The sequence below is a fragment of the Microcaecilia unicolor genome, chromosome 2 (assembly GCF_901765095.1).
Source record: "Microcaecilia unicolor chromosome 2, aMicUni1.1, whole genome shotgun sequence".
NCBI classification, from domain to species: Eukaryota; Metazoa; Chordata; class Amphibia; order Gymnophiona; family Siphonopidae; genus Microcaecilia; species Microcaecilia unicolor.
The window spans coordinates 46,031,312-46,047,509 of NC_044032.1; the positions used below are offsets into that span (position 1 = coordinate 46,031,312).

The 16,198-nt window shown below is 41.1% G+C and overlaps 1 protein-coding gene across 1 annotated transcript; it reads right to left on the reverse strand.

Annotated features, from left to right (window-relative positions):
• Positions 1 to 289: 289 nt before the first annotated feature.
• IER3IP1 (immediate early response 3 interacting protein 1) lies at positions 290 to 14,970 on the reverse strand. The gene is made up of 3 exons (XM_030192917.1): positions 14,819 to 14,970; positions 4,080 to 4,181; positions 290 to 2,010 (listed from the first exon to the last, which is right to left on the reverse strand). The coding sequence occupies exons 1-3, from the start codon at positions 14,907 to 14,909 to the stop codon at positions 1,955 to 1,957; spliced, it is 249 nt and encodes an 82-aa protein (XP_030048777.1). The 5' UTR covers positions 14,910 to 14,970; the 3' UTR covers positions 290 to 1,954.
• Positions 14,971 to 16,198: the final 1,228 nt, after the last annotated feature.

Below are 16,198 nucleotides of genomic sequence, written 5' to 3' on the forward strand. Positions count from 1 at the left end.
CAATTTTATTTTATTTACAATTATTGAATACAAATGAGGACACTTCTGTAAAATACTGCGACGGACTGCGCACTTTTTAAACTTTGGTTTAAATCTTTTTCTAGAAACATTTATTTAGGGTGAGCCAATAAACTAGGCATGAGAACAAACTCCTACAATCTGTGGAAAACAAAATATACGTAGTACATTTTTTGAACAAGTAAAATAATCAGGCTAGAATACGTCTAAAAGAGGATAGTTAAAGTAGGACTGAATTGTTTTCATTTCATAAAACAATGAATTTTTCTGAAGAGTTTAAAACACTTCTCTCTGCATTTTGAAATAAATTATGGTTGGGAATAGTGTGCATTTTTTTTTTTTGCTTCCGGTACAGCCTAAGTCAGCTTCAATATTATGGGCCTCAGCATACAATTTATTTCACAGACTCCAATGTGGTAGATGGTGATTTGGCAGACATAAAACTAAGGGGTGGCAGGTGGCAAAGCTCACATAACTGGTAAATATTCCCAGATCCCAATTCAAACCTTAGACTCAGTCCAGCATGTGTATATGTAGAAAGGGTAAATCAGGCTCGGGATAGAAATCCCCTATCTGCAGTAGATATGTCCTGGAGTTCAAGGTCAGACTTCGATGGAGGTTACCATTGCATTGCTATTTGGGCTTTTATTTCAGGATTGGCTTCTCCCATGCAGTGCCTCAGAAAAATCCTTAAGACTCAATTGTCTGAGACACCCAGCTACACAGAATGCCTTACACAAGTTGAAGACAAACTAGTAATCTTGATTGACCAAGATTTATGGCTATATAAAGCTCCCACTAGTCTCATTTATTCCTAGAATAGGAATAGGCTCCTTATCTCATTACAATTTTGTGTATGTACTGGAGTAGTCTTTTAGCATAAAAATTTATCTTACTTTGTAAATATGCAATACCCCTGGGCATTCCGTTTGTTCCCTGTTCAAAACAATAATTAATAGTTAGCTCATGCAGTGCAGGGTTCTACAAGCCATATTGATCCTACAAAAATTTAACACCTTTTACTGGTTAAATTAAAATTATCAGAACAGGGGTGGGCAACCACAGTCCTCAAGGGCCACAACCCAGTTGGGTTTTCAAGATTTGCACAATGAATATGAATGAGATCTATTTGCATACAATGGAAGCAGTGCATGCAAATCAATCTCCTCCATATTCGTTGTAGACATTTTGAAAATCCACCTGGATTGTGGCCCTCAAGGTTGCTCACAAGCATTTGAGACCTGATTCCCCTTCTTCTAAGCACATCTGAAGGAAGGCCCTCGGGGCCTGAAAAGATTGCTCATATACATCAATCTTAGATTGCTCCAGCAAGATATGTTCAATATGCAAACAATCCAATCTGAGCTCATACCGAGTAAGCTGAGAAAGAGCGCATCTCTTACTAAAAGGCACAAAAATCCCCAGTCCCCCTTTTAACAATTACAACACACAATGTTAAACTATTAAACAGTCATTAATAAAATGCACTGAGGAGAGAGAGCCCTGTGCTTTTATTCAGCCCCAACCTTGTTGTCTGAACATAACAAAACTGCATCTGGTGTTTAAAAGTAAATGTAGGGGGGCCAGCCAGGTGGAAAGGGTTGCACATCATCATGATTTTTGTTCCCCGGGTCAGCTAGGGATGCTGTGGAGGAAATGTCCACAGCACCTGAGGAAAGGAATTCTCCTTCACTGATCAACTGCGATTGCTGGTGGCCAGACAATCAGTCCACGCTAGTCATGTTCTGCACAGAACTGTAGTTCCTGGCCAGTAATTGTCACTGTAGGGCCAAAAATGATTAAAAAAAATTCTAGGCTTGAAAATGACTGATGTGTGCGACGCGTCTGTCTTGCATCTTAGTAACATTTAGAGTGATGGCTTTTGCTGGTCTCTCTCTGGTTAAGGCTGCTACTAACTTCTCCGGAGCGTCATCTTCTAACCAAAGAGTAACAGCAACACAATGGTTACTGAATTCACTACTATTAGTGGCACTGCAAAAGAAAACAAATTACACATTATAAATATAGCATAACCATCTGCGTTTAACAAGAGATCATTTACAGTTATCACAACATTTTACCCTGTTTCCCCGAAAGTAAGACATCCCCCGAAAATAAGACCTAATAGAGGTTTTCCTGAATTGGTAGATATAAGGCCTCCCCCGAAAGTAAGACCTAGCAAATTTTTGTTTGAAAGCAGGGCCGCCGAGAGCCGGACAAGGCCGCCCCCGGGCCTCCCTCCCCACCCAAGGTAACCGGGCCCCCCTCCACCCACCCTCCGTCGCTCCCAGAACTAACCTTAAAAGCCTCCTTTCACCTTCGCAGCAAGCAGCAGCAGGGCAGACCTCCTTCCGTGCCCCACCCTCGCGGACGTTACGTCACGCGAGGGCGGGACACGGAAGGAAGGAGTGGCCTGACCTGCTGCGAAGGTGAAAGGAGGCGTTTAAGGTTAGTTCCAGGAGTGACGGAGGGCGAGTGGGCCAACCCCGATGTTTCCCCGAAAAATAAGACAGCCCCTGAAAATAAGACCTAGCGCATTTTGGGGGACAAAAATTAATATAAGACAGTGTCTTATTTTCGGGGAAACACGGTAAGCTCAATATCAGACAATTCCAAAACACAAAAGTGTAGAAAAACAGTAGTTTTGTTTTCTGCATGGGTCTGCAGTTTCCTCCTGCTTTATTGGGTTTTCAGCTGTCAAAAGCAGCCTCTATTTAATCGATTTGTAGAACAGCTTTTCTATAAAAGACTCAAGGCAGTCAAACAAGGCACTGTTCCTATCCCCCAGAGTAGATATGAAATAGCAGAAAAATGAGCGGGCATTTTCATTATGACCTCTAAGTCTGATTTTGGACATTTTGTGCAAAACATCCAAACTGACTAGGAAAGAAGGTCATTTTCAAAAAAGTAAAGCTTTTATCTTTTTTTTTTTGAAAATACTGTTTTGAACAAGGTTTTGTGATTTGGACGTTTTGTGTTTTGGCCCATTTTTGAAAAAAAAAGGTGCAAAACGTATAGATTCATGCCACTGGGATATAGGAGGAGCCAGCATTTTTAGTAGACTGGTCCCCCAGACACCCCAGGAGAGCAATGGGGCACCTAAGAGGGCACTTCATAAAAATTCTCCCAGGTACACATCTCACCTTTGCTCCCTTATCTTGTCCCAAGCCCTCCAAAACCCACCATCCTCCAATACAATAGCCCTTATGGGTGAAGGGGCACCTATATGTGGGTACAGTAGGGTTTTGGTGACCTTGGGAGGGGGGTCACAGTTTCCACAAGTGTGATAGCTAGAGGGAGATAGGGACCTCGGTCCCCCACTGTGTACTCCACCGACCACTACACTACTCCAGGGACCTGCATGCTGCTCTGATAGATCTGATTTTAACATCTAAAGCCATCATAGAGGCTGGTCATATTTTTTTTCACATTTTTGCGGGGGGGTGGGGGAGGGAGGGGATCACCCCCGATTCCCTCCAGTGGTCATCTTCATTTAGGGCACCTTTTTATGCCTTATTCGTTCTGAACGTCTTGGTTCAATTCCTGGACGCTTTTGTTTTGTCCCATTATAGCTGTAAAATGTCCAAGTGTTAGGCACGCCCTAATCCTGCCTTCGAAACGCCCCCGATACACCCCCTTGTGATTTGAATGCACTTCTGACCCCTTCATAGAAAAACATGTAAAAATAGGTTTTGAAAATAATGATTTGCACGTTTTTGTGAGAAAAACGTCCAAATGCTGCTTTATGCCACTTTTTAGTCATGTTTCTCTTTTGAAAATGAACCCCAAAGTAAAGTAATTTTTGTTCTAACTTCTAAGATTTGTGGATGAAGCTTGGACTTTCTATATCTTTTCCCGTCTCCTCTTCAGCAGGGGCATGTTTCATGTTTTGTGAGGAGAGAAGGAGGCAGCTTGCTACAAAGTAGTACCAGTAGGTCATAAGAAGGTATTAGTACGTTTTTAGTGAAATCGTTAGGGTTTGTCAACAGAGCCTCAGTACCAAAAGCTTTAAAACCTACTGTGCAGGACAGTAAGCACACAGTCAAGCTTTTATGTCTTACCTCTCATAACAGTTCGAACAGATCGAATAAGGTTCATTAGTTGTGATTTAACTCCCGGCTCTTCTCCGAAGCCTCCAATGCCTTGGTCTGCACCCCAACCAACTAAAAAAACAAACAAAAGCCACAACTTTACTTACTGGAAAAACTGTTTATTTGACCTTTCCTTTAAATGATGGCCCTGCGGTAGAGAGGTGATACCCATCTGTGTTTCTCCCTCCACCCATTCTCCTTTTGCTGCTCTCTGCTGCCTCTCCTTTTTGAGATCAGTCAACTTTTAAACCACCCTGATTGCTAAGCCAGGATGAAGAGTGGTACAGTAAACATTTAGAAATAATGTTTTTCCTTTGGTCTTAATTACAATATACAAACAGCAACAAGTGTAGTGAATACTTTTAAAAGAATTCTTCTTATTTCAACTGAAAGATTATCAGAACACTGCCACAGCTATAAATACACTTACATATACAGCGACCATCTCTATTATCTATTTCAAATTGACTTTTGATACCTCAGTTTAGTTTAGATTGATCCACAAATGCAGTCATTGCAATTTTGAAAATCTATTTATTAATGATGTTTCGCATGGTTTTAAAATTCAGCTAAATGAAGTCTTACAACCCAATTCAAACTGCGACATACAAGTGTATAGGTGTGAGAAAGGGGGAGGAGAGAGGAAAGGCTAGGGAACAGGAGTGTATGTAGTGCCGATTGTGTTGGAAGCAGTGGTTTCCATTCTGGTCCTGGAGGCACCCCAGCAACTCAGGTTTTCAGTATATCTACAGTGAATATTCATGAGATAGATCTGCATGCAGTTGAGCAGTGCATGCAAATCTCTCTTATGAATATTCATTGTGGGTGTCCTGAAAACCTGACTGGCTGGAGTGCCTCCAGGACCAGGTTTGGGATCCACTGGTTTGAGGGGGTTTTTTTAGGGCTCCAAGGAGAAGTAATTATTTACAACACATTTCAAAAGAAGAAGCAATAATCAGAATTAATCTTTAAAACTCAAATATATCTTCAGCCAGATCATAACAGCCATTCATTTCAAACAGAGTTCTGTGTATTATGCCTCGGCCAACAAGGCAGGCAAATTATTAGCATCATATTTTAAAAGGGCAACGTACAAAAGAGTCTCTGCTGTCAAACATCATTCTGGATTCATAAAGACTTCTACTCCAGATATACTACAAGTCTTTCAAACGTTATCTATAATGACCTTTACAGAATTGAATCAACTGTGACAAATGTACACATTTCGGACTTTTTGGATTCTATTCAATTTCACCTTGACCAGGTGGCTTATACCCATCTCAAAATATTACCATCTCTGAAATACAAATGGCTATTAAAGCCCTTTCATTTTCTAAAGCACCTGGACCAGACGGTCTACCGGCTGAATTCTTTAAGACCTTTTCTTCTCTTCTCGCTCCAAAACTGGAGCTATACTTTCAGGACTTATTACAACAGCCACACTCTACTGGGTGGATTCTGGAGGCACACACAATGATCCTCCCTAAAACCAACCGTGACCCACAATTAGTGCAAAACTACCTTCCTATATCCCTATTGAACTTGGATTATAACATTTTTTTACCAAATTAATGGTTAGCAGATTGGAAAAAGTTATCACTTTACTTAAAAAGCCAACCTGATCTGGGTGTATAAAAGGCCGATTTGGATCTGAGAACACCAGGATATTTTACCACCTCTTCCACTCTGCTCGGTCAAGGCCTGATCCCTTACTTATGGTGTCTACTGATGCTGAAAAGACATTTGACTAAGTGGAGTGGACATACCTTTTTTGAGTTTTACAAACACTTTGGCTTTCTTGAACCTTTTATCCATATGGTCAAATTACTATACTCTTCTCCTTCCGCAAGGATTTTTGCTAATGGTGCCTTATCAGATTTATTTACCTTACATAGAGGCACCCATCAAGGATGCCCTATATCCTCTCTTTTGTTTAATCATGGCCAGGAATGGCTCAAGGGCAAGATTAGACCGGACCTTCTCATAACTGGTATTAATATTCATCATTTAGAATTTAAGTTAGCCGCATATGTAGACGATATTTTGTTATATATGTCTAATAATCATTACTACTGCAATTTACATGTATTGTTCCAGTGTTCTCTTTCCTCTCAGGATACCAGGTAAATTGGGACAAAACCAAATGCATGCCATTGAATCAAGTTTCTACTCCTTTTACCATCCCAGACTGCCTATTTCGATTGAATATTTCCTATATCTTGGAATCCTGTTTGTCCGAGATTTACAATCCTTAATTAAAGTCAATATGGATAAAATACTTACCACAGTTAAACAAGCTCTATCCCTCTGGACCCCCCCACCTCCACCCTTCATAGTGGGGTAGGTTAGACACCCTGAAAATGATGATAGTACCTAAAATATTGTATGCCTTGAACATGCTTCCCACTGTGTTTCCTCCCACCTTCTGCACATCACTAGGGAAACTAATGGTTAAATTCCTCTGACCGAAGAAAACACCTAGGATATCTTTGATTAAACTGAAGGCCCCCAAACTCTCTGGTGGAGTCAATTTTCCTGATTTAACAAAATATCGCAAAGCATGCATTCTATGTCAGGGAGCAATATGGCTATCAGCCAGTACTAATTCTAATGCCAATACGTCACTAGAAAGCTGGTTACGAATTGCACAGTTCTTGTTGTCCCCTATCCTATTATTTAGAACCCCTGGCATGTCGCTCCCAACTACCCTTCTCTCCAACCCCATAATTAAGACTACCTATAGTCTTCTTAAAGAATTAAGATACTTCCTTGGATATACCCTGGTCTCGGTCTCAACATAGTTCTATAATGGTACAATCCATGCACCTTAATTGATTTAAAAAAAAAAAAAGTGTATTGGGCCCGCTGGCAAGCTTTAGGAGTATGGGACATCAGAGACTTGTGCTCTTGTACAAATCCGCACAATGAACCTATCTCCTCCTCTTCTGGTTGTAATAGTACTGACAAACCCTCCTCAACATTTAAAACTTTTGCACAGCTAAAATCAAGCTTGCTCTTCCTGACATTTAAAAAAAAAAAAAATAAATGGCTTCAATTATTACACTCAATTAAAAATTCAGGAATTCAATGTATATATGCCTCTGTGCCCCCCCCCTCCCTTCTAACATACTGCAGACACTTCAATGCATTAGGTCACTCTGCTTCCCATTTCTATAAGCTACTTACACATATTAATCATAAGTGATCGTTTGGGTTCAGAGATCATGGCAAGAAGATTTAAACTAACACCTTCCAAGAGAGGGAGTGGGAGAGGTCTACAATCTTTTCTTCTTCTAGATCTGCGAATATAACACAGTCCAAGTACTTTTTAGCTCTCAGGACATAATGGACCCCTGTCAGATCACACTATACAGAATCGACCATGTCTCAAAATTGCTGGTCTTGTGGTAAGGAAAGAAGTATTTTACAACACATATTGTTTAATCTCAGACTTACTGAAACCCGTGTATAAATATCAGCCTCGCAAAAATTTTTTGTCCAAGAAATTTTTGTGAGGCTAATATTTGTGCACTGAACAACAGGTGCATGTGTGTGCTGACACTTTTGTTTTGTTCAGATATACGCACAGTAAGCGGCCCTCACCACATGGGTCTGGCAGGCTTCCTCCAATTAGCGCACAAGTTCTGCGCACTTGAAATCAGCATCTCATTATCTTACTGAATCATGTGGTTTTAATTTTGCAGCAGAAGCCACATGTGGCTTTACTGCGTAGCCTTTTACAATTATGACTTGTCTAAGTTTGTATTTACTAATTCATGACTTGTCTAAATTTGTATTTACTAATTCATGTTTATGTATTTTTATATATATTTCATTTAAATTCCCGACACAGGTGGTTTCACCAAAACACGGACCATGTCAGGTCTGTTTAAAAAAGTTTTGAGCTGATGCCCCCCATCTTACTTTTGTTCTCGATACGAAGAGCCTGCAACAGCATGACTGATGGTACAATGTGATCACATTGCTTACAATCTTCTATTTTTGCAAAAAAAACTTCATTGGCTACCAGTACGATACAGGGCTAAACTTAAAACTCCACGTCTGAACTTCAAGGCCCTTAAAAGACATGGGCCAGAGAACTTAAGAACAGGATCTCTCTCTCTACACACACCTCCAAGGGCACTAAAGGCTTACCAAGGAATATCCCTAACTACATCTTCGCCAAAGAAAATCACACAATGTTAACACCTGCCAACAAGTCTTCTCTGGAGTAGTCTCCACCCTTTGGGGCACACTCTCAGAAGGGCTTTACCTAACTACCATCTCCACTTCAGGAAGCAGGTGAAAGCTTAGCTCTACTCCCAAGCCTTTAATGGAAGAAACACCTAACTAGCTAACCCCACACACAAGGGATAACACCAACTGCACATACTGTGGCAGTCCTACTCTAGCTGATATTTTCTTGTACCTTTTCTGACTTCATGTGTAATTTAAGTTGGCCACCTTTATTTTCTAGCTATAATCAATATCCATAATTATCTGATGTATACACTTAAGTAGAGAAAAAGCCTCAAAATCTAGAGGAACACTCCGTTGTTGATAACATCAACATAAAGGAGGTCCTCTAAATCATCATAGGCAAAAACCTCTTTTTACAAAAGTATGGCTGATCTGCTCAAATACTTCACAAGAAAACCGTGTGAATATTCACTAATCGGTACACTTATCTTTTATATTCAGCAGTCAAAAGAACACCATCCACGGCCCAAGTTTCGAAATACTGCCTCAGGGTCCGTGGTGTTTGACTGAAAAGATAAAGCTGTTTCTCTGTCTTTTTGCCACAGTTTCATTGAAACTGTGGCAAAAAGAACTAAAGTTAATTTATCAGTATAATACAGTAGAACCACATGGTTTAAATAAAAATGTTGAATGGAAGGCGTTTTTCTAGAAAGTAGTTCTTTCAAGTACAAGAAGAGAAAAGAATAGCCCTTTAAATATAATGGAAAATCTGATTGGATAAGAACAAGCCTGAGCGTTTGTTATAAAAACCTGCGGCCATTTTGAAAATGTGCAAGGAGGATAGTAGACAGAGATAGTGTTTCCTTCCTGACGCAGCAGTGAGAGCAGCGAAACGAGACGTTCTTGTTGAAGGGACAGAAGGATTTAGAGAACATCATAATGGGAAAGAGGAAATAAGCTGTGATACGTGCAGCTTGTAGCTGGCAGCTCAGGGACAACCCTGACCTGAAGCTAAGTACAGACTGTTTTTTGTTTGGGGTGGATAGAGATCCACAAACCAAATGCCAAGAGAAAAGCTGGGTTGGATAATGTGAAGATTGAGCACTGCATTTAACCCTATTCAAATGTAAAGGAATGACAGAATCAGTTGCAGAAAATATTCTGCTTGGTACAAGGGGAAGCTGTTTTTCAGAGGGCAGGAGTCACTGGTTTTTCTCCGATTGGGAGTTTTTTTCAGTGACGTAAGAAACCTGACCTCTGAAAGATTTTGATAGTAAATACAGGACCAGTGATAATAAATACTTTCAGAAAACAGCTTGAGCGCATGTAAGAAAAGAGAAGGAAAAATACTAGACTTAGTCCTTAGTGGTGCTCATGATCTAGTGCAGGGGGTAACGATACGAGGGCCGCTTGATAACAGTGATCATAATATGATCGGTTTTGATATTGGCATTGAAGGAAGTGAAACTAGGAAATCAAGTACGCTAGCGTTTAACTATAGAAAAGGTGATTACGACAAAATGAGAAAAATGGTGAAAAAAAGACTGAAAGGAGCAGCTCGCAGAGTAAAAAACTTGCATCAGGCGTGGATGCTGTTTAAAAACACCATCCTGGAGGTTCAGGACAAATATATTCCACGTATTAGAAAAAAGGGAAAAAAGACTAAACGTCAGCCGGCGTGGCTAAACAGTAAGATAAAGGAAATCATTAGAGCCAAAAAACAATCCTTCAGAAAGTGGAGAAGAGAACCAACTGAAAGTAACAGGATAGATCATAAGGAATGCCAAGCCAAATGCAAAGCGGAGATAAGGAGGGCAAAAAAGGACTTTGAGAAGAAATTAGCGTTGGAAGCAAAAATACATAGTAAAAACTTTTTTAGATACATTAAAAGCAGGAAACCGGCCAAAGAGTCGGTTGGGCCGCTGGACGAAAATGGTGTTAAAGGGGCGATCAAGGAGGACAAAGCCGTAGCGGAGAAATTAAATGAATTCTTTGCTTCGGTCTTCACCGAGGAGGATTTGGGGGGGACACCGGTGCCGGAAAGAATATTTGAAGCAGGGGAGTCAGAGAAACTAAACAAATTCTCTGTAACCTTGGAGGATGTAATGGGTCAGTTCAGCAAGCTGAAGAGTAGTAAATCACCGGGACCTGATGGTATTCATCCCAGAGTATTAATAGAACTAAAAAATGAACTTGCGGAGCTACTGTTAGAAATATGCAATCTGTCCCTAAAATCGAGTGTAATACCGGAAGACTGGAGGGTAGCCAATGTTACTCCGATTTTTAAGAAAGGTTCCAGAGGAGATCCGGGAAATTATAGACCGGTGAGTCTGACGTCGGTGCCGGGCAAGATGGTGGAGGCTATTATTAAGAATAAATTGCAGAGCATATACAAAAACATGGACTGATGAGACAAAGTCAGCACGGATTTAGTGAAGGGAAGTCTTGCCTCACCAATCTAATGCATTTTTTTGAGGGGGTAAGCAAACATGTGGACAATGGGGAGCCGGTTGATATTGTATATCTGGATTTTCAGAAGGCGTTTGACAAAGTGCCGCACGAAAGACTCCTGAAGAAATTGCAGAGTCATGGAATCGGAGGTAGGGTATTATTATGGATTAAGAACTGGTTGAAAGATAGGAAGCAGAGAGTAGGATTGCGTGGCCAGTATTCTCAGTGGAGGAGGGTAGTTAGTGGGGTCCCGCAGGGGTCTGTGCTGGGTCCGTTGCTTTTTAATGTATTTATAAATGACCTAGAGATGGGAATAACTAGTGAGGTAATTAAATTCGCCGATGACACAAAATTATTCAGGGTCGTCAAGTCGCAGGAGGAATGTGAACGATTACAGGAGGACCTTGCGAGACTGGGAGAATGGGCGTGCAAGTGGCAGATGAAGTTCAATGTTGACAAGTGCAAAGTGATGCATGTGGGTAAGAGGAACCCGAATTATAGCTACGTCTTGCAAGGTTCCGCGTTAGGAGTTACGGATCAAGAAAGGGATCTGGGTGTCGTCGTCGATGATACGCTGAAACCTTCTGCTCAGTGTGCTGCTGCGGCTAGGAAAGCGAATAGAATGTTGGGTGTTATTAGGAAGGGTATGGAGTCCAGGTGTGCGGATGTTATAATGCCGTTGTATCGCTCCATGGTGCGACCGCAGCTGGAGTATTGTGTTCAGTACTGGTCTCCGTATCTCAAAAAAGATATAGTAGAATTGGAAAAGGTACAGCGAAGGGCGACGAAAATGATAGTGGGGATGGGACGACTTTCCTATGAAGAGAGGCTGAGAAGGCTAGGGCTTTTCAGCTTGGAGAAGAGACGGCTGAGGGGAGATATGATAGAAGTGTATAAAATAATGAGTGGAATGGATCGGGTGGATGTGAAGCGACTGTTCACGCTATCCAAAAATACTAGGACTAGAGGGCATGAGTTGAAGCTACAGTGTGGTAAATTTAAAACGAATCGGAGAAAATTTTTCTTCACCCAACGTGTAATTAGACTCTGGAATTCATTGCCGGAGAACGTGGTACGGGCGGTTAGCTTGACGGAGTTTAAAAAGGGGTTAGATAGATTCCTAAAGGACAAGTCCATAGACCGCTATTAAATGGACTGGAAAAATTCCTCATTTTTAGGTATAACTTGTCTGGAATGTTTTTACGTTTGGGGAGCGTGCCAGGTGCCCTTGACCTGGATTGGCCACTGTCGGTGACAGGATGCTGGGCTAGATGGACCTTTGGTCTTTCCCAGTATGGCACTACTTATGTACTTATGTACTTATCATGCAAATGAGTTCTGAATAGAACAGCCAAGCTGGGAAGATTTGAGGTCCTCTTAATAAAAGTAAGAATAAATAAGTGTGATTTACAACCAGCTGCAGTTGTTTGAAGCAGAATATTTTGAACACCACCTGGTAATACAACATTAGAATAGTTCACCAGTGGTCCCTATTTAGGTATTTTTGTGGTTTAACACAAGGTGATTAAAGGAAATAGCGTACTATGCCATAAATATGTATTGTTTTTATTTGAATATTTTTACTGTCTACATCCAGCTTATTCTTGTTGTACACCACCTTGGATGAATTTCTTCAAAACAGTATAATAAATAAGTGAATTGACTACACTCACAAATTGTATACGTGCGATCTGAACACTGACTTCCCTAGTTCTCAGCCTGTTGCTCTCACTACTAGGCCAGTCTTCCACCTGAGTATACATATTTAGACACTTAATTTTCATCAGACAGGACTACTGGTATAGGACTCACACCATTCTGACAAAGTTTATCACACCTACCTCCAGCCTTTATCTTTTTAGTACAATGGCCTTTGATGTGGATGCAATACACTATGAGGCATATTTTCAAAGCGCTTAGCCTTCCAAAGTTCCATAGAAACCTATGGAACTTTGGAAGGCTAAGTGCTTTGAAAATATATCTCTCTGTCATCACAATCATCACCTGCACAGGAGAACTAACAACCTCCCCTTTCCTAACCACGAGATCTTATCAAGTAAAAGCAAACTCAAACATATCACCATCATTGCGGAGTACCCCAGGGTTCACCTCTGTCACCCATATTATTTAATCTGATGATGATCCCCCTTGCTCATGCCCCATACAAGCATAATCTTAATCCTTTTCTGTATGCGGATGATGTCTCCATTTACATACCATTCTACTCTAATCCAACAGAAATCACTGTTGCAATAAAGACTAGCTTAAGCTTAATGGATGCCTGGGCATCGGCATTCAAATTCAACAAGGAAAAAATTCACTGCCTTATTTTCTCTTCTCACCACAAAACAAACCTCCCTTCATCCATAAAAACCCAGGAACACACTCTCCCAATATTGGACAAACTGAAGATCCTTGGAATTACTATTTACACCAACCTAACCCTGGAGAGCCAAGCCTCTGCCACCACGAAGAAAATGTTCCATGCAATGTGGAAACTCAATCGGATCAAACAATTCTTTCCAAGGGAAACTTTCCGTAATATAATTCAAACAATGGTACTATCACATGTTGACTACTGTAACTCCGTATATGCGGGATGCAAAGAACAGAAGGAAACTCCAGACCGCACAGAACACGGCAGCTAGACTCATTTTTGGAAAGACAAGATTCGAAAGTGCTAAACCCCTACGCGAAATACTGCACTGGCTACCAACCAAGGAACGAATAGCCTTCAAAATTTGCACTCTGGTCCACAAAATAATCCATGGTCTGGCCCTAACCTACATGACCGAACTTATCGACTTACCAACTAGAAACATCATCGATTCATCTAGAACGTTTCTAAACCTGCATTACCCAAACTGTAAAGGACTAAAATACAAATCAACACATCCAGCTTTTCCTACATTTGCACCCAGCTCTGGAACGCTTTACCTAGAAACATTAGAACTGTGAACACCCATCTAAAGTTTCAAAAATACCTCAAGACTCACCTCTTCCGGAAAGCCTACCCAGCACACCTGAACTAATTAATGAACAATGCATCACATCTTTCGATCTAAGAAATGAACAATACCCTTTCCACATAATCCTATTATTTCAAACTGTACGAATTTTACCACTCTAGTTATAATTAAGTGTACTTCTACCCTTATCCTACTCTGTATTACTCACTTGAAGCTGTAGTCCCATCCGCAGAGACTTATCAGCCTCATTGGGATTACTTTTCTTTGTATGTTAAGTAGTACTATATATTCGTCCCAGAGTTGTATTCTCTTTTCCGGAACCTTATCAGCTTCCTTCACCTACTGTTACTCTATTTTCCACTCTGTATATATTCCCAGAGTTGGTACTCTCCTCTCTGGAACCTGTAAACCACATTGAGCCTACTGCTATGTGGGAAAATGTGGGATACAAATGTAATAAATAAACAAATAAAATACACAGTGCATTTTTTTCCTAGCCAATGCCTGGTGAATACTGAAGGACCAACTCTCCAGTAGCCTGGCCCCCTAAAGCCAGCCACAGAATCCATGAAGAGGCAGACTTCATATGGAAAGCCTGGGTTCTTTCATTAATACTTGGGTACAATGGGTCAATTTTAACATGCAATGAAAAAGGTTCCAGTACTCCCTGAAAAAAAAGCTCTAGTATTACAGGTTAGCATTCAGGATAAGAGGTAAGAGATTGAGATACTACTACTACTTATTTCTATAGCGCTACAAGGCATACGCAGAGCTGTACACCATACACAAAAAGACAGTCCCTGCTCAAAGAGCTTATCTAGATAAGACAGGCAGACAGACAGACAGAGAGAACAATTAAGGGTAAGGGAGATGATCACTGGATTGCAGTCAATTGAGATGGCATTAGAATGACAGTAATAGATGTGGACGATCTTTGAGAAGCTGGGTTGGGCTATCAATGGAATTAGAATTCCTGACTACTTTTTGGGTTGTTTTTTTTTTTTAGTAATAGCTGTATTGTTTTAAACGAGCAATGAAACAACTATCCCTAACTTCTGTGCAGCTTTTTCATTACAAGATATTACTCACTCTTGCTAAGGAACCTCTCTTCGTGTAGCACGGCAATAGCATTCACACAAAGCAAAGCCGCCTGGATCAAAGAGTACAACGTAAACGCCATGTTGGCACTCTCAGCGTCCTATATTGCTTGGTCGACCCAACCTCTCTCTACGAATGACAAATCTCTACAAGTACGGCAAGCCACAAGAAACAAACTTCATCCATCGGCGTAGCTCAAGGAGGTATACTAGGAGGAGGAGTCCACGATGACGTCAAGGAGCTGAAATAAGCCTCCCGCGCAGCCGCACTGTTGGCTAGTGTAAAACGACTGATGTGTACACGTTGGTCATGTTATACTTATTTTGTCTGCGTTACAGTTTGAAACAAGGTTTAATGGCAGAAACATGCTGCTGGCTTGTGCGGCATACAGATGTAGACAGAGAAAGTATCAGAACGGAATAACTTTTGCTCGGTTAGAGTAATAATTAGTGTGTCATTTCGAGGGGCTGGTTGTAGGGACACCCTAACAGACCTTGTATTAATGCAGAGATTGTTTCACCTAGTAAAGGGCCACTAACAGACATCGTGTTCTGAGAATCAGGTGTTGAACATTCAGAGTTTTTATTTTAAACTACAACGGTTTTTTTTTTTTTAAACCTTAATTAGGTTGAAACCTGAAAGGAATTTAGAATTTTTTCCCCAGTGCCTAGATCTAAAGAGAAAGATGGTATGTGGGAACATGCACTTTCTGTTTTCTGGAACGCAGTGGTGTATTATAAGTATTCACTAGATATTTTTAATTACTACTATTTAATGAATAATGAGGGAAGAGCTGCCTTCATGCAGAAGTTCTGCCCAGAGTCAGTTATATTTAGAAACATGCTGGCCCAGCCAGCAGTTAAATCCAGCTTAAGAGGTTGTGGCACCTAGGACCAATTTTTGTTTTGTGCCCCACCCCCACATTGGGCCAATCTGGTAGTATGAGCTGCACAAACTACTGTTCACCAGCTTTCCCTCCTCAACCAGCCTCCTGCCCAAGAATGTTTTCTTCTCTTCCCCAGCTTTCTTTCCCCCAATATTTTCTCCTCTTACCATTTGTCCCCCTCCCCCCAGCCCCTGAATATTTTCTTTTTTTTCTCCAGCTTTTGCCCTCCCCCTGAATATTTTATTCCTCTTTTCCTAGCTTTAAAGCCCCAGCACCCCTCCCCCCCCAATACACACATTTCTCTTGTTTTTCCCAGCTTCTCTCCTGCCACCCCAGTGCCCTGGAATGTGCTTTCCTTTCAACAACCGCCACCCCTTCCCCCATCCAGCACCAGCCACTGACATGATATAAGTTGGAGCACCTAACTTTCAGCACACCATAGATGTGCCTTGAAGCCGTTATAGAAATGTCACTAAGCATGCTTC